The sequence below is a fragment of the Harpia harpyja genome, chromosome 10, assembly GCF_026419915.1.
Source record: "Harpia harpyja isolate bHarHar1 chromosome 10, bHarHar1 primary haplotype, whole genome shotgun sequence".
Classification (NCBI taxonomy): domain Eukaryota; kingdom Metazoa; phylum Chordata; class Aves; order Accipitriformes; family Accipitridae; genus Harpia; species Harpia harpyja.
Window position 1 is genome coordinate 7,964,714 of NC_068949.1, and position 23,774 is coordinate 7,988,487.

The window sequence follows — 23,774 nt, forward strand, 5'->3', positions numbered from 1 at the left end:
GTTGTTCCAAGTTCCTCTCATAGGTGATGTACAAACAGAAAATGGACGTTATTCTAGGCTGCAAGCAATGACAGCAGCGTGTTGTTCCTGGTTAGCTAATACCCTAGTTTTGCCTAGAACCTAACTCTGTCTTAACAGTGTGCCTTGTTAGGCGTACTTGAAGCCAGTGTTTTTTCCAATAGCTGTATAGATAGCCTATTGTTCCTGTAATTAGTAATGTTGGTCAAGATTGTTCTGGTATCTGGCAGTGTTTGGGGAACCTGTGAAGCTTAAATTACAGTTTGTTATAAGCATTTAGTGCTTTTCCTTTTAGAAGAGGTGTGAAACTCCAGAAGAAATGGCCTGCATCTTCTCAAAAAAAGAAGACGAGGCAGTTTACAGTAATCTCCTGTCTGTCATCTTTTGTGACCTCCAATTTGACTTCAAGGAAACGAGTGCAGATGATGTAGCATTTTCTAAAAATGCTACTGTTTTCCTTGTTACAATTCTGCATTTCTCAGGAATGTTGCTACAGATTCCACCCCAAAATTGCTGTAGTAGAGAGGATACTGTCAGGTAGCCTGAAGCCAGTCAATAAACTCGCTTAGCACTGTGCCAAACGTTGAGAGGGCACATCCTTTAGCTGCTCTGATGTTCATTCCCACTAGAGATGAGCTCATCCGATCATTGTCCCTCTGGGTTTTCTTCTTGCCATCAAACAGTCATGCTTTAAGAGGAAAGTCTTACTCAAATAATTCAATACGTAGTACCAGCACTACAATCTAAGAAAATAGTAGAGACATGGAGGCTAACTAGACAGAGCAGATGCAAGAATGAGGTTCAGAATTGATGCAGCTGTGGGAAGGGGGTGGGGATTAACAAGAGCGTAGTTTTTCCAAAGCCCTGTTCTTTTTAATATTGAAAGGGAAGTAAAAAGAGAATAAACTGTAGGCTATTTCTTCAGCCAAAGGATTTCCCTAAGAAGCTGAGGAAAGTCCTCTAAAAATTACCTGCTTTTAGAGTAGCATCAAGTTGATCTTTAAACCAGAGTAGTCTTTAGGAGTGTGTGCAGGAGGGTTAGTTGATCCTCTGCAACAGACCGCTGAAGGAAAAAGCACAAAGCAAGCCATTTCCCATGCTGCTCTCCATGGCATGGAGAACTTTTTGCCCCTAGAAACCAGGATAAGCTTCAGCTCATCTCTCCTTTTCAGTGTTTAAACTGTGTTCTGGTATTAAGTACTTTGGAGTTATCACCGACATAGGGATTACAGGGAATTCCTAATATTCTCAAGCACAGAAAGAAGAGGTATGTGCTTTATCAGACTACAGTTATTAACCCAACTATGCAGTAATTCAAACACAGTTAATGAACTTGTCTGTAATAGTTTTCTTTTGTGACATCGAAGGTTCCTGGATGGCAAACTGCTGGATATCAATAAAGAGTTTCAGCCATACCTGGGGCAGGGGGGACGCATCCTGGAGATCCGCACCCCAGACGTGGTAGCAAACGTCAAGAAGCAGGCGCAAGCTGTAGGCTACACGGAAGGCGCGTTACTTGCTCTGGCCGTCATAATCATCCTTTGCTGTATGCCAGCTATTTTAATAGTTATGGTCAGCTACCGACAGTAAGTATTTCTCCTCCTTTTTGTGGTAGCAACATTGCCGTAGGGATGCTACATTTCTTAGCAGAACTGCTTTGAAAATTATCCTTCATTGCAAGGAAATTATTATCCAGGGAAATATTTTTAATTTCCCTCTCACCACAAGAGTTGGTCGATGCTTGATGTGGGCTGTACGTGAAAAGAGAAAATGCATGGGAAGTGCATCTTCCTATAGTTTCTAAAGTTGTGGTGCAGTAAGTGTTTTAGAATACGTGCCTAAACACAAGATCAAAAGCCAGGTGTTTGAAATGCAAGTGTAGATTCAGAACTAAATTCCCTGCCAAAAAAAAAAAAAAAATAGGATTGAGGTGCTGTTTCAGTAAATGAATCAAAAATCAAATTGTGTAGCTCAGGCAAAATAAGAAGACTCAACTTTTTTTGTTTAAATCCTAAAATACTCACAGTTATATTTTTTCCCTAGCTGTATGCTTCTTAATTGCAAATGTTTCATGAAGAATTGATTTTGTGCCATTTTAGTGCTATGTAAAGCAGTGTACACCAGAGAGAACCTTCTTGATATTTCCACTCAACTCTCATAGACTCAAGAGGTTTAAATAATTGGACTAATAGACTAATTAAAGGATCAACATCGCTAACAAGTTCCTCTTAACTATGCCTTTTCAGGTCCACTCATATTTAAAATCAATGCATTTGGACTTAAAGGCTGTATATTTATTCTTTAGTTTCTTCTCATGAAAGATTTCTAATTCCATGTGCATCCTCTAAGCATTCAAAGAATTACGAAATCAAAATATAAATAATTCTGTGTATCTTCCCCAGTAAATGGCTATATTCAACTTCTGTAGATATTGGTCTGTACCTCCAAATCTTTCTATCTTCACTTTAAAATTGGTGAACTAGCTGGAATTTAATATGCCCTCATCATAGAAAACCTCTGCTCCACAGGACCATGTAGGAAGGAGTTCCCAGGGCCCTGCTGGATTTTGTTTGGTTGGTTTTTTCTCTTTTTTCTTTGTTTTGTTTCTATGAAAAATGCTTTGGCACCTGCTCCCTTCATTGTGTTGAGGGCAATGAAGTGTCAGTGCCTGTGCAGACTCCTGCTGTAGTGTTGCATCTGTCTGTGGGAGGAGAGGGCGTGGAAGAGCTGATATACATGTATTACAGTAAAGTAATTACAATCTGAATGCTGCAATAGATGTAATGTGGTACAATACACCAGGTAAGGTTTACACTGTGCATTTTTCCTTTCTGCACTGCAGTTAGGAGTTAGCAAAGCCCTATGTTGGTCATCATTTAAAAAGCATATCCTACAAAACAGCAGCCTGCCTGAGAGCACTTTCCATAGCGACACCAGAACATCAGCCAAGGATAGCCATTTCTTGATGGTTACTGCACGTTCATTGGATTATATTTACATCCCAGTTTCTCCAAACGATTTGGGTCAAAGGAAAAAGTCCTTTTAAGGGAGTTTGAAAGAGGTTGGCAAACTTCTGCGCCATTGGGATGGCAGTGCATCTCAAAGCTGCTTTACTTCTCCCAAAATTGTATATAAAATTTGCTTCCAGTGAAACACTACTGAACCAGTTCAAGCTACAATTAGGTGGTTGTTGTTGTTATCTAAATTGCCTGTCTTTAAGAAATCTAATAGCGTTATTTTTCCTTGACATCTGTTAGATTATCAAAAGGTTATCAATCTCTCTTAAGTGCTTTAAGGAACCTGTCTAACTTCATTTCATCAAAAAAATCACATTTTTGTTGTCTAGAAGTATGACTTGGAGTTGGATTTATAGCAGACCAATGTGAGTAAATTATACTTTTTATGAAATGTGTATCACTGAAGAGTGCCAATGAAAATCAAAGGAATTTTAGTGTTAATATCAACACCAAAAGGTATCCTGAGCCTTACAGTTTGCTGTTACATTACAGCCTTTTTTCTCCTTTTCAAAAGGAGTTTCAATATTTTTCCTGATAACGTTCTGGCAAAGTAGGTGCTCCAGTCAGCTACTGAGCATAGAGATTATAGCAGGATAAATGTAACTGTCATACTCACAGCCCATATAATGGAAATGTTAAGATTTTCTCACTGTTAAAACTTTTTTATGTGCAGTAGGTCCATTTTTCAGTGCTTTCCAGATCAGTGATCAGCTTACTAAATTTTGTAAAAGTAATAGTTGCTGAAAAGAAAACTCATTTAATTTATAAAATTATCATTGTCAAAGTGCAGCTCAGTGCCTACATTTATGACTTGTAAACAAGCCAGAAACTATCATTATTCTTTTCTATTAGTGTCTTTGAAATACACTATCCAGTACAACCCTGTAAGATAACTATAAATAACATATTATTCACTGATCACAGAAGACTGGTATCTTCTAAATAGCAACCAAAAATAAGACTCCTTCACTATTGAAGATGGTTTCTGTAGCATTCTTAAAACGTGTTAAAATGAGAAAACAGTTATAAAAATGCATCCCTAGTAGTCCACCTGTTAAATAAATATCATGAGGTGTTTTCATGTCTTACTCTTTTCTGTGTGTGTGTGGCAGGGAGTTGTTTTCTGCAAGCCCAAAGTAGTTTTTCCCACTGTAATTCATGTTTATGCTGACTGCAAAATTGTTTCAAGAGTATCACAAATAGCAGCTCAACACTGTTCAGCTCTGGAATTATGATTCTTTAAACATGTCATTAATTCTGTAATTTTATATGTGGAATAATTAAGTAGCATCTAGTTTATTACTCCTGTTAGGTTCACTGTTTGGGACAATTGTTGCAAATGGATTCATTTAACATTCCTTTTCATCTCTTTATCTTTTTTTGCATAACAAAACAGATTCAAAGAGTAAGTACTTATTTTCAGCTTTGTTTCTAACAGCTTGTATAGGAATACTGACAGCCTACCAGTCTTTATTTTTAAGAAGAAGGGGTACTTGACGTTCAGTAAGAGTTCCTTCCTATACTCCAACTTGCTCCTGAACACCTTGTATGGCGAGGTTAAAAGTTACTTATATGGCTACTCAGTGTATTTTATTATTGCATGCTAGCACACATTAAAAATCCAGTGGTTCAGGACATTTATTTTCACATGTGTGGTATTCCTCAAGCAAGCAATGTCAGGCTAGAGTGCATAGAGAGACTTCCCTAGGAAGGATCAGGTATTGACCACCCTCGAAACCAAAGGGAGGTAGATCAGTCATGTCACTGCAGTGGCACTCCCCCAGTTACACACGGGAGGGACCACAGGCTTTGTTTTCTAGATAGAAATTTGCTTCATAGTGAATGTACCCATTTTAAAAAGTAATTTTTTCAGGAAAACTGTTCATTGAGACAGAAATTCCGCAGCTAACTCTAATGAGAAAGGAGTTGTAAGTGATAACTTAAACTTTGCCAGAGACTTTTTTGGCATTTAAAATTACAGTTTCTTGGCACTTGAATGAAGCATTTGACCAAAGAGCTTACTCTCTCCGCTGTTAGTCTTGGGCAGCCAGAACAGCTAAACCTCCTAATGAGAGCAGTGTCAGAGCTAGCATGTACATTATTTCCTGGGAAGTACCTGCTGTGTCAGTGACGTACTGCTGGGCAGGAGGTTTCTGTCTCGGCGGAGCTCTGGGATTCCACCGACAGAGAACAAATAACAGAGAGCTGAAAAAGCCAGGAGAAGATTATCATGTTATTACTTTCCTTTGAAGAAGACAAAGTGCAGGGATGTTCTGAAAACTGCAGGAAAAAACATAAAAAAACTTTACATCTCGGCTTATGTTAGGGTATAAAGTGTTTCTAATGAGTATTTCTCCTTCCCTGCCTGGCTTACCAAAGGCGACAGGCTGAATGCGCAAAGACTGCGAGAATCCAGATGGCTTTACCAGCAGGCAAACCAGCAAGCACCGCTGCCAATAACCTCTATGAAGAGCTTGGCGACAGCACCATGTAAGTATTCCTTGTGATACGTCAAGGGAATTGTTAGTGACCAAAGCCATGATTCACGTTCCAGGGATATCACTTCATGCAGTCTATGTCAAAAAAACTTTTCTTCATGAAGGCGTCTTTCCCCAGCTGCTTGGGGTTCTCAAATGTCCAGAAAATAAATAGGATGACTCTGTAAGGAGAGAAAAAACAGTTTAACCTGCTAATGGGGATTTCTTGTAGTGCATGGGGGAGTCTTTAACAGGTTTTAAGTTGGCAAAAAGCAGGATATAACCAGATGTTTTTTTCTAGAGCAAGAGCCTACAGCAGGCCATTGCTACCAGGGTAAGCCAGGACTGGGGTCCTTTAGTGCCTTTGCAAATCCAGGCCAGCATGCCACATTTTTCAAAGCTGTTGACTAAACACATCCAATGAAATTGCTCCCCCAAAGTCCCCATTTGCTACAGTAAGAAATATTCTGTTGGGTAAAGTGGGGTTTTTTTCTTCTAAATTTGAAACTGTTCGAATATTGAAATTGAAGGAACTATCAAAATAGAGAAACCACTGGCAGTTCAATGAATATATCTTTTACCTATTATATGCTCCTAAAATCATAATATTGCAAAGATGCCTACCTTTTCATGCTTCTGTAAATCTGAAGTTTATGGACTCCAACAACAATTTAACTCTCAGTATGAAAATATTACAGCGGAGGATAGCCAATTAGTATTTGTATCATACTGGGCAGGGGGGGTTGTTGATAAGCTTGCCACACTTACTCATCTATGTTTATATTTTAAAACCAAGTAATGCGGAAGAGCGTAGCATTAATAATATGTTTGGAGGCAGGTAGGGAGAGAGCTGCTGGTGGTGTTGAGGATTGCCCAACTTCTCTATTTTCAATCATTGTTTGTTTTGCTCAGAAAGTTGAAATTTTCCAGATGCTGTGATTGAGTTTATAAAATGTTAAGGAGGCATGATAGAGCGTATCACTGCTGCCTTAACTCTTGGCCATCTGAGTGCAGTCTCTGCATTTGAAATAATTCCAGAGCTTGAGCTTTTCTGTGTAAATAGAGGAGCTATACTTGAAGGCAAAATAGCTTCTCCTAACTAACTGCTGAATTTCCTCCCATGCATTTTGCCTTTGTGAAGTGTTACTGCTTGGGCAGGAAGAGAGGAAAAATGTACGTTCGACAGTAGCGTATAGTCACATCTTTAAGTGTAAGCACTTATGCTTGTGAACCACATGAGATCACATCTGTACCCTTACACATACAGTGAGGTGCCCTGCTGGATAAAATGCCTGTTTCTTTTCCATTTAACTAAATTTATGCTGAAATTAATGATTCACTTCTAGTACTGGCAGTGATATAAAGCTGATTATCTCTTGGAATTGGATATCCCAATGGATGAAACGGTGTTTTGTACTGGTGAATACCTTATGCTAAACCCAGAACAAGCCTCGTTGTGCTGGGTTTTTACGTGCAAAGATTTTTTTTTTTTATGTTTTACTACTGCAACATATAGGTACAAATTTGCAGTATTGACTTTGAGGCTTAGATTTATGTTCATTTTGACTAAAAATAGTTTTCATTGCACCAAAAAAGATGCCATATTTGGAGTATTTTCTCTCAGATGTCTTTGCCTACAGCTAAGATACACTTATATCCATCATGCTAAAGAACTGATTAAACATAAATCAGTAGAAATCCTTACAAGAGAAATGAAAATCCTTAGGATTTTAAAGAAAAATAATTACAAATTATCTTTTTTTTTCCTGTCAAATACTTGATTTCAAGGCACTAGTACACCTTAGGAAATTATTATTTGGGAAATACCTTTTATTAACATTTTTCATGAATTTTAGTACAATATTTCCTGTCTTTATTTGTCCTAAGACAGTCATCTTTCATTTGTGGTGCTGCCTTGTGTCTTGTTTTCTTAATTTGGTGTTTATAGCAAATGAAATGGAACTAAGCTCTTTAGTTTTAAATCTGCCTTGTCTCATAATTTTCATTTTTCTCTGTCTTTGGATACATAGGCATCAGTAAGTAAGCTCATTTCATTGTCTTAATATTTGTAGCTAGTAGAAATGCTAGTTAATTTTCCTTTTGGTAATTCCCATTAAACCTTGCAATCTGAAACTCATATTTTATTTGTCCATTGATCAAGTACAGGAAAGACATTTACTGTGAAGTTTCAATACTTCTGTGCTTCTTTATCCTTTTCTTGGAAGCAGAGATCAAGTATGATTGCTGAACTTGAATGGTATTATTTCTAAAGCCAAATAGTCCTACTACCTTGAAAAAAAGAAACAAAACCAACACTGAGTACATGCACAGAGGTTTGCTTTCAGTTCATGGACTTAAGATCTCACAATTGGATGCAAGCAAAATCTTGTCTGCTATTCACAATTCCTTGTGAGGCAGGTACACTTCTTTCAGTTTACAGAAATGTGCTTCAAACTGGTGAGCTGATGTTTCTTGTTGATTAAAATACCTATAGATAAACAGAAAAAGATTGCAGGATAACCTCATCCTTGAGAGGCGTCATGTGAAGCGAGGAAGGAACTGAGAAGCTTTTGAAATAATCTGTACCAGTAGCATAAAGGTTTTGTCATCTTGCATGAGCCTGCTACTGGAGAGTTTCCTTCAAGTTCAGCATCATTTCTTTCTCTCACCTCTAAATAGATTGAGGGTGCTTGACCAACCTCAAAGTGCGCTGCTTTAGAATAAAGAATTAGTTAATTATTAGCGTGAAGTCCATTATTTTTCATACAGTTATATTCTGCCCAAAGGCAAGTCTTAGGCATACCGGTTTTTGGAGAACTGCAGTGCTTGGGGAGAGTTTATTCACTGGTATAACCCTTCATAGCTTTGCTGGGTGTTATTCACAAATGGGAGAGTGATCCCCGTACTCTGTGAATTCTGGTGCAGTGATTCTTCTCATCAGTCCTCTCAGGTCCCTGTGACCATTAGGAAGCTGTGGCTGTTCTGCGTGGGTGATCTCCCAGTCAAAACAAGAAACAAAAGTTAAGAAGCAAATGTGTTTCATTAATAAATACAGGCCTTCGGGGCACTTTTATTTATTAAATAACTTAGAGGAGATTTAATATCTCTTAATTAACTCCTATCTGGTATCTAGTTATTTAAATTTCTCTTCCAGTTTTGCTAGGGAATATTTAACCACTAGAGGTTAAATTTCCATTCATTTAAATTTGGTAATATTTTCTGAGATATGAAAAAACACCACCAAAAAAAGATGGAATCCATCTGACCAAGAGGTCTAAAACTTCCATCTTCCAACATTCACATAATCATGGAAAATGTAGTTTTTCCCCTACTCCTTTGTTAATAAAGCCTAATCATTTTTTTATCTAAATTCTAAAGAATATGATTCAAATTTTGGTAGAGACAAGACTTAGAATTTTTAACTCAGAAGGTTTTGTGAAAATATTGGACAGCTCTAAGTTGCTAAAAATAGTTTTATATGATACTTTGATTTGTGTGTGTGTGTAGAAGTCATTGTTACTTATGCTATACTTTAGCTGCAGTTGCTTAACTGCAGAAAATAGAATGGTTTTAAGTATGGCATTCAAAATGTGGAGTACCAGTATTAGGCAGAGATAGTGAAGTTATAAGTGAATTGTACAAAAGTGGAATTCAGTCTTTATACCCCGTTTCTACCATAATGTTCCCTTATGCCATCATGTTCTCACCATAGCCTGTCTTACAGATATATTTAATATTTCAGAGAGGTTTTAGAGTAGGTGTCCTTTTTAAGACTTTTGTTTTTGTTTTTGTTTTGGGGTGGTTTGGTTTTTTTGCATCCCCATGCTAGACAGCACGTCTGTTCAGTTACAATAAATACGGCAGCAATGGAAATGCGTTTTGATTTGATCTCATTGCTGACAAGGGTAATCTTCTCTTTGAAAGGATAAGGGGTTTGTTTTTAGCTCTATCTGACATTGGCCAATATCTTAAATTTGTCACGGGTTTGGGGGAAATAAATTTATTTTCAGCCTCAGGTGAGCATTATTTAAAATAGGGCTCTAAGGACACACTTTTCTAGCAGGCAGATACTGATTTTAAAATACTGTTTAACTTAAGATCTGTTCAGAATTTTGTGATATTAAAAATCTTTGAGGAAGGTAGGTTAATGAGTCACTCAGAGGTGCTAGATGAATTCCAGAAAATGGTGAGACCTCCTACTTTTGGTGTAGAAATTCAATGTAATCCAGCTGCAGAGGTTTTTCATTTGGTTTAACATGGCGCAGAGATGAAACTCATACACATACTGATGCTTCTGCATCAATATGTATATCATAAATGCAAGAAATAACGCCCAGCTTGGTAATTCTTTAAGAATCAGTGTCAGGAGAATGGTCTGAGTCTGACATGCATCTCCGCTGACTGGCTTCAGCTCCTGTTGGCCACCTCACAGAGACCCTACAGGTCTACGCTTCAGGTGTGCCTGGGTGCACCTCTGACTCCTCCTGGGGCCACCGTTTCAGGCTCACCGTTGGCTTGAACCACAGTTCTAATTTTGTGTGACCTGTGGCCAGTCCTTAAAAGGCAATGCAGGCACACTGAAAGACTGCCTAATCCTACATGTGTTTCATAGAATAGTGGAGTTTTGATGCATGATTATTACAGAATAGGTTTAACATAAAAATCCCTGTGAATATTCTGCGTTGGCTGTGTGCAGTATGGCACAGTGCCACTGCCGTTTGAATGATAGAGACACAATTATATATACATACATACAGTACACATGCCATGAGTCCATGTTATGTCACAGAGAAATTGTATCGCAAAACTACGTAGCATTGACGTTTTCTGTCACTGGGGAGATAGGGTATGGTATTGACTGATAATTTTGAAATCCAAGGGTTTTTTTAAGAAGAGTTTAACTTATTTTTGAACTCGCTGAGTAGCTGAAAACTTGTTTTAAGTTTTCATCCTCCTCAAGTCCTTCTCCCTTAAAGAAGACATAAAAGTAAATGTCTTGCCCAGTAGTCTAGTAAATGTGATCTTTCTGTTGGATAATAGTAGTTTGCTAGAAGTAACTTAATGGCTCTGATTCATATCATAAGTTCTTTTTTTCTCTCTCATAATTATCTGTGTCCATGCATGTTTCCTCACATGTGATTATCTTCTTTTCTTTCAAGTCTTTTTCTTCTCTACCATTTTCAACAAAGCAGGGGAAAAAAGTCAGTCTTAGAAGAAGGAGACCGTCAGAGAGTTATAAGCAGCTTTGCTTCCCGTGCTATTGAGGCTCACAAGCAATCTAATATCAATGGATCATTGAACAATAATCTCCCCAAATCTTCAAGTAACATTACTTTTTTATCTGATGAGAACCCATTAACTACTCAAAACCCATTATATGTGGAAGGTGTCACTCAAAGTCCCGCTGCTGCTGGGTTTCTGCGGAAAAGAAACGATACTCTAGATACTCTTTCTCCTTCAAGACTGGTCTTGAGAGATGCCTCTTTGGGAGGCAGTCACCGTGCGTGGACAGTACCAACTCACGTTACTAAGAGACACACGCCTGGTTCTCCGAGTAGGCCAGTTATCTTCGACCCCATTCAGTGGCAACAGGAGAGACTCAAAGCAGAGAATGAAGGAACTGAAAATCAGCATAGTGGTGTTGATATTAGCAGTCCACTATTTCAAAAATTAAGTGGCCCCAAGTTAACTGTAAAAGAGAAGGCAAGACAGTTTGAGCAGCAGGCTTTGCAGGAAATGAAACAAGTGAAATCTCCTGATGTGAAATCCATCCGATCGCCAACACACAGCGTCTGTTTCCAAGAAGGAGAGAACGTGCTAGAGCAGTCTCCTAAAAGTGTGGTTGCTTCTCCTTGCCTTCACTCTTCTCCTCTGTCCTCTCCAACACCTTGTGCTGAAGTAGTTGAACCGGAGGCCTCTGCGGTCCCCTCTGTAATCATCACTCACCACGACTACCCTGAAGAACTTTCTCCTCCACCAACTCGCAAACCAACTCCTCCATCCTTTAGGATAAAGAAATCAGTTTGCCAAAGTTTTCTAGCTCCTCAGACCAAAGAAGTTATAGAAAGCATTCCAGATCCGCCTAGAATTCCCCCGCCCCCACCTCCACTGCTGCCACCTCCACTGCCACAACCACCTCCATCCCCTCCTCTGTTACCACCACATCCTCCACCTCTGCCCACAGTTTCTTCTTCTTCATCTCCTCTTAGCACCCAGCACCTCTCCCCTGCCAAGCATTCAAAATCCCCTGCCAAACAGCCAGCTGTACCACCGCCGGCCACAGTGCCAGAGCCTCCTCCCCGTAGGGAGCTGAAAGGTATTCTTAAAAACATTCAGAATTTAGCGGCGATCGAAAAGTCTGTGGCCAACATGTACAGCCAAATAGACAAAAACCACATTCTGCCCAAGCACGTTTCTAAGCTCAAACCGGTTGCAACACCAGAGCTGCCAACTCCAGAAGCTGTGGCTGAGCACAACCAGCAGAATGGCAACTTGAGCTGTGTTGTGGAGGAGCTTGAGAAACGCTTTCCGTCTCAGTCGACAGCACTGTAATATTTATGGTTGGATGTTTTCTGCATGTAACATTTTGAGTGAGATGACTCTAATGCAGCACATGGTATCTGCCTCAGACTCTGTAGAAATTCAGACTTTTTCCCTTTCTCTGCTGTATATCACTACTTATTCAGTCCTAATCCCAAATTGAGAGACATTGTCTTTCCTGTTCACTGAGAAATTTGTAATGTATAATAATTCTACAAGTTGTTGTCTCAGAGCTAGATCTCACTGTTCTATGATGCTGGTGGTTAGTCTGTTTACCAAAAATTCTTGGGGAAAACTTTCCATTTTTACCCAGCGATCGGTCATAGACAGCAGAGGGCTTGATACTGCTTTATGTTAAGCAGCCTTCACTGTAGGTAATATCAGTAAGCAGAGTGATTTTTCTGCAGCTGTAATTGGAATCTCTTGCTTTGCCCATGAAATGTACCACCTGGGAGGAATCTTACTGTTAAATATTGGATGTCAAAGAAAGAAAGTACTGGTAGTAAGCAGGCTCAGCAATAGTGAGCCAGAGTTATTGCAGTAATGTGTCTTCGTATTCCGTGGGAGATGATGCAGCGCTCTGCTACGCTGGCATGCTTTCTTTCAGCTCACATTTGCATCTCAAGTCAGAAGAAGGGGTTTGTCTTGATTTGTCAGTAAACCTGGCTGTCTTCCCTCCTGTTACCTATGTTCTGCCTTCCATTGCATTTTTTATATTGTAACTGCATGTTGAAAGTTTTTATTTTGTAAATTTCTTTAATGTACAAAGCATTTGTTTGGTTTTTATTTTGCATGTGCATCTTGTTGGCGTCTCTCTAACTTTCCTGCTAGTCTGCCATGAGCTTTACAGCTGAAATATCTCATATCTTAAATTGTAATAAAGTCACTCTGATCAGTGTCACCAAGTGAAGCTTTTTCAAGTACATGTAAAAATCCATGTAACATGGATAACATGGATTTACTTACTGGCTTTTTTGCTCACAGACATCTAAATCAGACATTAAATTTGTCACATTGTAGTAAATTAGCTTGTCCTTTGAAAAAACTGGTAAGTAAAAGCAGTTTGGGCATTTCAATGTACGTTAGTTTGGTTCACCTTGCAAGTTTCCTTTTAGTCTTTTGCCAAAATTCAAAATATTTGTGTTTAATATGACGATTTTTAAAAACATATTGGGAAAGGCAGATGTTACATCATGAAGAAAAACTAAAAGCCCAGTTCAGTATCAAATGTAATTCTGAGCAAAAAGGTAATTCATTATTTATCAGACTGTCTAGAGATACTCAGCATTTCCATGGTGCTTGGCTTTTTCTCTTTTCCTTTTTTTTTTTTTTTTTAAATCTGCAGTTAGGCCATGTATGGATGCTTCAAGCGGAAACTGCTGAAGGTAGTTTCTCTTTCTTTGTCCCAGAGTCAAACTCCATAAACTCCATCACACAAGTTTCACTGGTGCATTAGAATTTTTCTTTGCTTAAAAGTCTTGTTGGGCTAGAATGTAGTTCCAAGACACATATAGTAGCTAAATGTGTGAGGGGAATGATTATTGATCATAGCATTTTTGCTGTAACACAATCTGTATAATTTACGAGATGCACACATGTAGAATACCTGCCGATGATGCTAAATTCTCCAAGAGTGGCATGACTGCAGCACCAGCAGCAAATAGTCAAGTTCAGAAGCTATTAGGTAGAGAAACTTTTAAGAGCCAGCATCGGAAGATGGCTTGCATGTTTACTTGTTTCTGTGTGTCTGCCATGATCCTGGCATGGAGACAGTGGGACAATGGAAAGTGTGCAGAGATGAGTGTGAGAAATTATTGTGCTAAGCATGTTCAGAGTGGATCGACCCTAAGACAGAGATGTGAATTTAAGTACCCAAATGCCACTTTAGAGCTGGTAGACCCATAACAGGTGCTTTTGTGAAGTTCATTACATCACTAGTGAAATAGCAGACAAATATGACCTAATTTTGCAGCATCTAGTGTCACGCGGTAAAGCTGCAGCTGCTTAGTAATTCACAGCATAAACTCCAAAGGTTTTATTTGGCTACAATTATTTGTGGCATTCCTTAAGCAGAAAGAGTGGACATCACACAGGAGCTCCTTTTTAAATATTTAGTTTCATCAGTCTCAGAAGAGTCTGTGGGGGTCACGGTAATCAGCTCTTCACTAACGAGGAACACCTACTTTCTCATTCTGGAAACCTTTAGTAAGTTGGAAGTTAGGTTCATTTTGTCTGGAATTAATGCAACCTTTGTTCTCCTGCTGTTTTTTTGAATAGCCTTTGTTAAAATAATCATTCTATTAGACCGGGAAGGAAACTGTACCAATAGCATGTATTTTTAACCTAACCCAGGGAAGTTCTGTCCCACTGAGATGTCTGGATGCTACTGCAGTTCTGCAGCACTACAAAGTATTATAAACAGCATAGTAGTTGGTAAGAAGTTGAGCATATATAAGCTTACTGACCCCTCTTCAGGTTGTCTGATTTGGTTAATTAGGGTCAGATGTGACCCTGGATATAGCTGTTATGCTTTCATCACCAGCTTGACTGGGCTGAGTTCTGAGCAGGAGCAGAGACTGCATCAGTGGAAAGTGCTTCTTTGCAAACCTGTTTACAAAGCTGAAATCGAGCAGTAGCCTATCATCACTCATCTCCCTTCCAGATTCTTTCTGCTCAGTTCCAGCTATGAATTGCAGGAAACCTCCATTTTAAGAGTCAGGGCTAATTGATGAGCAGTTGCCTGCTTTGAGCAGTATCTGTAGTATTTGGAGTTTATGATGGTCTTGCTTTTAATATGAAACAGATAGAAAGTATGAAATAGCAAATGCCTGCTTGGATGCCAGTAATTGGGAAAATTGTTGCTTTAGGCAAATCACAGTTCCTTTATCCTATGTTAGCAATACAGATCTGTGAAAGGTTGGCACATTTTGTACACGTAAATTCATTCTTGTTTTCTTTTTCATGTTAAGTACCAGCAGTGTATACTAGCTGTCATATTATCCTACATCATCATAGGCACTATGTCCTTGCTTCCCATTTTGCATTGAAGATTTCTCTCTGACTGACTGCAGTGAAGTCTGGCTGATAGTGTTTATCCAGAAGCAATTCCTCCCTCGGTGGAGAGCTTTAATTCCTTCCTGGAAACAACTGATGTTGTTTTGACCTTTGCCTTTTTGTAAGAATAGATCCTTGTGCTGTATTGAGTGAACGGGTATTTTTTGCCTGTTGCGGGCTTTTTTTTCATCTAATCATGGCCACACAAAACTATAAGAGAAGTATAAGCATCTCTCAAAACACAGCGTGGTGCTATTTTTAAGAAAGTTGAATTCCAAATTTAATTAGAATTACTTATATTATGCTTTTAATCTGCAATATAGTGAGTACTCGAGAGCAATTAAGAGTAATAGGGTTACTTATCCTCTATGCAACGCAAGACCTTTATCTGAAGATTGTTGTAGGCGATATGGAAACTAAATACAGTGTTCCTCAAGTGGGCTTTGAAAAGTCACAGACGATCTTTTAATGATAAATCTTCATTTCAGTTGTTCATTAGTTTTATATTACATGGGCAACAGCATTAATTTAATGCTGATAATCAATTCCATGTGCTGAATATTAATAGAACACTTTATAGATGGTGATATTAAAGAATTAAAAGGACTTCTACTCTGTTCTTTATTATTTACTGAAGTGTAATTAAAGACTTTCCCTAGACTGCTGTCTGTGTACTAGGTTAAGCTCAACATAATTTTGAGCATTTACCCTCTCCTTCTTAAAAAAAAAAGTAATAAAATCCAGGGTTATCCTTAATAATAATGCTAAGACCTAAATTGGTGTTCCCTGGTTTTGTCTAAACCATTTTAATTTTCTGGCACAAAATATGAAAATGGAGAACTTGATAGACATAAGTGCATTTGTCATGCATATGAATGGCTCCAAGAAAATGAATTAAACCAACAACAAAAAATTTCCAATAAGATCAAAAGCACAAAGCCTGTGGCAAAATAATCATAGGTAGCAAAAATAATTTAACTCCCCCCTCCTGAGCAAATGTTAGGAAATGTGTAATTTTAATAATAATGTTGTTACAAGAAATTAGTAATAGAAGCTCCAGGCCAATTTCTAGCGAGTCCCGAGTGGATACAGGAAGTCCAGAAGTAGAAGAGAAACTGTTTCACTGTTTAAGCAGTTGCATGAAATAACAGAGTCTCTTTGTAGATGGTCTCTGAGACAACAGAGAAGGTGGCTGGGCAGGACCTCTCTTATGGGAGCGCAAGGAAAGCCAAACACAGCATTCGCCCCCTTTCCCTTTGCTGAGCTCCACTGGGTGCGCTGGCTCTCTGGCTTGTGGGGATTGGGGATTTCTTCTCATTCATTTGCAATCTAAAGCAAGAAAAGATCCCAAAGATTCACTAGCGTTTCTCATGCAATGATTCCTAAGTCCAGAGCAAATCTAAAGAAAAACATATTTTGTATTGTAGATATGTACTTCTTTTCTTGCTACTAATATTTCTAATTACATTATTTTTTCACCTCTGTCCAGAAAGAATGGCAATATGCATCTTTACATAGTCTCACAGAAGTATACTAATACGTTTTTTTCTTTTTCTGACTTCTAGGCGAGGATATGCACAGCAAGAGGTAAGGTTGTTCCCCAATTATGTTTAAAATATTAATTACATCAACATACTTTTCCCATACAGCCTGTGTTGTGGTACTCATTGCTATGGGGTGGTTTAGAGGCCAGAAATATAAAGTGGTTCAAAAAGTTCATGAGGCATAGATTCACTGGAGGCTAGTAATCATCGTGGCACAGACATAACCTCTAGGCTAGGAGACTGCTGCTCAACAAACTGCCAAAAGCCGTTTCCCTCCACGCTTGCTGTGTTTTCTTAAGGCACGCCTAATCATCTGCCGCTGCCCACTGTCATGGGCCTGGTACTGGACTACACAGACCTTCTCTGCAACTCAGCGTGGTCTCTTGTTCTTGCAGCATCTTTTTCTCCAGAGATGAATAACATGGGGAGTTTCCTTCAGAAATCTGAATGAACTTACTTAATAATTGGAAAATTCTCCAAAATACATTTCTATCATAAAGGCTGATATTTACTGCTGAGAGCTGGATCAGTTTTACTAATCTTAAGGTGTGCGCCTGGAGCCTGCTGCTCCTTATTCAGTGGTGCTTTACAAATTGCAAGCTTTCTGTTGTCCTGCTGTGGTTTTTCCTCCCTTTGCAGAGCTGATTCATGTCTCATAATTCAGATACAGACCTTCCCCATCTCTCAGGGTTTGGTTTTGACCAGGAAACTTGGCTGAAATAGTGCCACCGAGTTTGGGGAGGAGTGTGGGGACAATGGTACTGATTTTCCTGAGTAAATCAATCCTAATTTACAGAACAGCAAGTGATGTGCATCAGAATGTCATTTGCAGAAAACTGGAGCTGCAGAGTAATTAACAGCATGACTACCAAAACTGACCCATGTTTAGCTGTGACACACCTGAGAGGAGCCGTATCATCCTGTTGGTCCTCTCCGTGCAGCCTCCCAGGGTCTTTTCCCTCACATCAGCATGCTTTTCTCACTGCATGCCGCATACACAAAGAAATCACATGTAAGCTGTAGAGAAAACAAGTGAGAGAATCCTTCACTGTCTTATTGGTACTGTGAATTAAAGTATATTTGTGGTTGCAAGGTACTCAGTTGAAAGCCACAGAAGTATATAAATATAGATGGAGAATTAAAGTGATGGTATTGCAGTAGAAGCTTGGGTAAGAAATGAAATCACTTCAGGTTTTTAATAGCTGAATCACAGACTTTACTGCCAATTCCCATAGATTTGTTTTCTACCTGTTGTGGATAATTTTTTGTCTACCATTGTCTCCCTGCTGTCTCCAACATACACCACACAATAGTTCTCCTGGGCTCTGACAGAAGTTCTTGAGGTAAATAATTTAGAGAATCACCACATAAACTGGGAATTTGATTTTCTATTAGGCAAAAGAAATAGTGGGCTGTAAAGGGATTTCACTACATTAGGTGCTTAGCAGTGTTCTCACTGAGTATGGAGGTATCCAGGCGACTGCTGTACAAAAGGCTCTGAAGGACGTGTGTTCTTAGGATTTCTTTCCAATCTTAACTCAAACACAAATGACCTGCACTTTAATTGTTGCCACCTAATTAACCCCTTTCTCATTTTCTTTTGTAGCAACAGCAGTTGCTGAGACCTTCTCTTCTCAGACCAGAGGTACCATTATTATTCATTTCTTAATTATTCTATAACTTTTTAAATGGCTTTTACATAATTTCCTGTCATGGTTTAACCCCAGCCAGCAACTAAGCACCACGTAGCTGCTCACTCACTCCCCTCCCACCCAGTGGGATGGGGGAGAAAATCAGGAAAAAGAAGCAAAACCCGCGGGTTGAGATAAGAACGGTTTAATAGAACAGAAAAGAGGAAACTAATAATGATAATGATAACACTAATAAAATGACAACAGCAATAATAAAAGGATTGGAATGTACAAATGATGCGCAGTGCAATTGCTCACCACCTGCCGACCGACACCCAGCTAGTCCCCGACTGGTGATTCCCCCCGCCCCCATTCCCCCCAGTTCCTATACTAAATGGGACGTCACATGGTATGGAATACCACTTTGGCCAGTTTGGGTCAGGTGCCCTGGCTGTGTCCTGTGCCAACTTCTTGTGCCCCTCCAGCTTTCTCGCTGGCTGGGCTTGAGAAGCTGAAAAATCCTTGACTTTAGTCTAAACACTACTGAGCAACAACTGAAAACATCAGTGTTATCAACATTCTTTGCATACTGAACTCAAAACATAGCACTGTACCAGCTACTAGGAAGACAATTAACTCTATCCCAGCTGAAACCAGGACATTTCCTAATAAAAACTTGTCTGTCTTATGTAGTATTTCCCCCCCCCGACTCTTTTAGATGAAAAGAAAGTTCTGACATTGTAACCCCATTTATTTTGTTTTAATTAAATGCCTTAAATTTACTGCATCGTGGTATATTCCCCTTGAGCACCTTTTAGTTGCTCCCATGGACTTCATCACACAGAGTGAAAGCCCTCCTACTTTCGTGTCCAGATTCTCAGACAGAATAATGTCCTCGCTGTCCAACCACAATCTATTTTTTCAGATGTCAGTCAACTGGTAATTGATTATTGTACCTAGAGATGAACTAAGCAGTTTGCCTGCCAAGGTAATGAAAGCTTTAGCACACTGCTGTGAAGTGCAAGTGCAAAGGCCGCTCTGGGTTATAAACCCAATACTTTCTGTTTCAAATCTTTTAGACCCAATATCATTTCCAGAATAAGCCATAGAGCAAATGTAGCTTTTGTGAGACGTTGCTGTTGATGGTATTTTTGTGGTACAGAATGGTGATAGTTTCTGCAGTCGTTATCAGTAATTATGACGAGATGCTCTGACACAACTTTAAATTCATCGGACAGGAGAAAAACCTCTCGGAAGCTGTGAGGTAGAGACGACTTGCAGTCCCTGGCCAGAACCCAAGCCCTGGTGCTCTGTGTCCATCCTGCAGTTCAGAGGTATTCCACAGAGCAGCCTAATACCAAACAGGGTGTGAAAGGAGCTTAAGGACATGCTAACGTTTTTGTAGGATACAGACAACTACCTCGCTTAGTCCAGCGCCGCTCATGATTGTTGATGGTTGAGAAAACATTAAATAAGAGACCTGACAGTGTAAGTAAAATAGCCCTAATCTTTCCACGCAGTTTTTTTGTTTGAGGCGCAAGAAGTGACAGCGTATTTGCTGTAAGTCCAGTTTACTGAATGAGGTTTTTGTACAGGGTGAGACAGTGTCCCACACCAGAATAGTATCTGCATTTAGCTGACTTAGAACAGTTGTTCCCAGTGAATACACCAGGGAAGGGGTCATTTAAAGCTCATGTTGGCTTCTCATTATGGTTCTTGACAGTTGTCAATGTTCCTCAAACTATTATCATTTTTTATTTTGCTTGTTTGCACTTTAAGATACTGTTCTTTGCACCTTTTTCATCAGTCATTACTGTGCATAACTGTTTGCCTTCAATCAGTGTTCCTCTTTTGACAGGAGTTAAGTATGGAGTCTGGAATTGATCCAGGGCAGGAATACTATGGGCAAGATTACTACAGTTACGAGCACGGGTATGTTTTCATTTTTCCTATATATTTCTGAAAATGCTGCTTTTCCAGGTTGGTGGTGTTTATTATTACAGCATCTAATCTGGAGACTTTACTTCACCTCAGGATTACTTTAATCTTTGTGTCCACAAAGGCGTGCGCTGACAACAAAACTCTCTTTAAAAGTTAAGGGGGCGTTGTATAACTCCCTGCTTCTTTAGGAATCTAATTATTACGCTTGCGGAGTGTATACTCCATCTATCATACTTTTTTTATATTTGCTTTTTTATTTGCATATTTCTGCTGTCTTGGAAATTAATTTCCATCATCTCCTCCCCTTCTGTGGCTCACCAGCCTGACTTCAGTGACTGATACTTTCTGCTCGCAGTTCCCAGCCAGCGTCTGGGCTTTTACATTTACCTAGAAAAACATCATCCTGCCTTGTTCTGATAACGCCCCTCTGACTGGGAGCACTTCAGGGATTATTGCTGTTCTTACAAGCTCACAGGGATTCTCCAGAACTGATCCCAGGGAACCTGCTCTTTCATTCCCTAATTATAAAAAAGATCACCCCAAAAATCAGGTACCTGGAAAGAAGGTCGTTGCACTTGGGGGATTCTTGACTGATCCCAGAGACCTCACAATCTGGGTTGCCCTCCAATTGTCACGGGCTTGTGACCAATTGCAATAGCAAGAGGTTTTGGATTGTGTTACCGCTAAGGAAAAAAGAATAATCATCTTCTCAAAGGTAGAGAGAAAAGAGAGCAAAGAAATTCTTGTCCTTTTGGGATGTGAGCGTGTGCATTTGTTGCTGTGTGTGGAGACACCCGTGAACACGTTGGTGCACGTTACGAAGAGATGATGGTGTTTTTGCCAGGTATGAACTGCCTCAGTACGGGAGCCGCCGCCGATTGCTGTCTCCTTCGGGGATGTATGATGAGTATGGGGAAGTTGTGGTGGAGAATGATGGTGGCTACTACTATAGTCCACATGGATCGGCAGCAGAAGAGGTAAGTGTCTCTGGTGTGTTGATTCTGTCTCTGCAGCAAGGTGAAGGACCATTAAACCTTGTCAAATGTATTTTGTAATTGATTAGAATATTGTGTTCTGTATAGACCAAATAAGCAGCTCTTCCAATGCTAATCACTGTTTGCCCTTCTGATGACCGGTAAAGTTTGTGTCAGCACCTCTTTCCCTTTTTCTAGACATAAAAAGGAATTGCAAAGTTTCTTTTAATATCCACATCTATTTTTCCCGCAATGTAGATTTCTAATTCAAAGCAAAAATCCACATAGCCTTAGGTAATTCCATTTTATATTGTTAACCAAATAGGGTATTAGTAATATTCAGCCTCTAACTGGTGATTTTCCCCCTGAGAAAAGCAGACACCTAAACTCATTTATCATAAAGTTCACAACTGAATGTAAAGAAATTTTAAAATGTCAGTGGCAGCCAGAAGAAAGTTGACTTAAATGTTCCTTTGTTTTTTAATCTAATTTTCAGAAATGCTAGACTCTTTATCCATCACATGGTTTTAATTAAAAGAGATAACATTTCTGAGCCAGTATTTTTCCCTGTTGCAGAGTAAGGTAGTTGTGCACTTGCAGCCTATTCTAGAAGTAAAACTTTCCCCATAACTTTGGTAAAAAGCTATTCTAAAACAAGTAAGTTAGTTTTGATGCTGGGAAAAAATGTTGCATTTGTTCCTACTGACTTACTTTAGAGTAAGAGTTTTCACAATAACTATCTTTGAAATTGTAATCAAGTTCCATTTTCATAATTTGCAGGGAATGAGTCAAGGCAGAGGTCCTTCAAGCAGAGTTGTAAGCCAGAGAGCAGGGGCTCAAATCGAAGGTAGACCTTTAGGTGGTGGGATGGATCTAAGAAATGGTTCTGGAAGAGCATATAGGACCAGCCAGGGAAAAAGGAAACTAAAAGCAGTGATGCATTTAAGTCGCGTAGCAGTCAGTGCTCACAAAGCAGTAGGAAGAACTGAGTTTGCTCATTCTCCATGGAAGAAAGCAAAGATATTCCCGATGATTCTGCGGAAAGTCAAAGGTGGTAGGAAAGATTCCAGTTATGCCAAGTTGATGTCAGCTCGCCAAGTGGATGGTGAGAAAAGCATGATTATCAGGGGAAGTTACTTCCAGAAATCAACAGATGACAGACCTTCGATGAGAAAACTAAATCATGTGTTAAAACGCATTAGTGTCTCCAGAAAATTTCAAGAGCCCATTGGCGAAGATTCGGTGCATGCAAGAGGAAAAGGAGAGGAAGAATATGAAAGACATGAAGCAAAATCAGGAGTTTCAATAAATATCACAGCAGAGAGTGAACATGAGGATAGTGATTATGAGAAGAAGAAGAGAAGAAAATACACTTCAGATGAATCATCTGTGAAGAGTAGTAGCTCTGGCTCGGAGTCAGAAGACAAAGACTACTTGAAAGTAACTCTGGACCAAGATGAAGCCACTGAAAGTACTGTGGACTCAGATGAAGAAACTGGGCACGATTTTGGGGATTCTGATGACGACTCTGGATCCAGCTCTAGCAGTGAATCGGAGGAGGACTCATCTGAAGAGGACGATGATGAGGAAGACTCTGACAGTGATGAAGATGTTAGCCTGTCAAAGAGCTCATCTACACGAAGTTCATACAGCAAATCAGGGACTAGTGAGTCCAGCAGTATAAGAAGCACTGAAAGGTCCAGTATAAAAAGTAGGGGAGGTAGCTCTCGTGGCAGAGCAAGGCGATCCAGCCAGAAATCAAATATTAGCTTTAATGCATCGGGTAGTGACAGGGACACGAGCTACAGGAAAACTTCAGGATCCAGCTATAAGAGCAAAACCTCCTCCGCCAGCCTTGAAATAGAAGACACGATAGAAGAGGTGTCAGAAGAAGATGAACAAGCGGATGTGGAGCAAGTCAGTGCAAGCCCCAATGAGATGGCAGATAACTCAGATAAGGCAGTTTCTGAAACATCTGCCACTGCAAAAACTACTGCTACTGAAGAAGACAAGAGAGGAGAATCAGCTATTAATGGTGAGGATAGCATGGATGAAGGCACAGAAGAGGTTGATACAGATGTTAGCGACAGGGAGGAAACTATCAGTAAGAATGAATCTTCTTGCCTAGAAAGTGAAATCAGTGTCACTTCCAAAGGTACTGAAGGGACAAAAAGCACAGCTAGCCCCACTTCTGGTAAAACTGCTACTTCCCCTGATACTGAGAATCAAAGTTCTGACACCAACATGAAAAGAAAGAAAATAAGAAAAAAGATGTCCCAGGAAAAGAGTCAGTCTCAGTCAGGTGAGACCCTGGATACTGCCATTACAGAGTCAGAGACTGCTGGTGATTCTACATCCTTTTAAAATGGAGCGACAGTAGGTGGACGTTTTGCAGTAAGGAGTGATCTTGTTTGCTGTGCCTTCTGTGTGGTCTTTCCTATGCGATACACACTTGACTAGAGGCAGCCAAAAAGAAAATGTCAAAGCTTATTGCTTCAGCATTTGAACCCTATATGCTGTCTTAAGGATAGAACTGTAGAAAACCAAACTAATACAATTCCTCTGAGAGACTACTCAG

General features: G+C 39.5%; 1 protein-coding gene across 8 annotated transcripts in view; it reads left to right on the top strand.

Moving 5' to 3' along the window:
* The window catches only part of PCDH15 (protocadherin related 15), a 725,853-nt gene that overhangs the window by 697,812 nt on the left and 4,267 nt on the right, over positions 1–23,774 (top strand). For 7 of the 8 annotated variants that reach the window (XM_052799247.1, XM_052799249.1, XM_052799246.1 and 4 more), the window contains 6 exons: positions 1,386–1,604; positions 5,415–5,525; positions 16,672–16,693; positions 18,257–18,295; positions 20,140–20,213; positions 21,067–21,199. In XM_052799247.1, the coding sequence (XP_052655207.1) occupies positions 1,386–1,604; positions 5,415–5,525; positions 16,672–16,693; positions 18,257–18,295; positions 20,140–20,213; positions 21,067–21,199 (598 nt within the window). Of the gene's footprint in view, positions 1–1,385; positions 1,605–5,414; positions 5,526–16,671; positions 16,694–18,256; positions 18,296–20,139; positions 20,214–21,066; positions 21,200–21,976; positions 23,441–23,774 lie in introns of all 8 variants that reach the window. The other variant, XM_052799253.1, reaches the window with a different exon arrangement.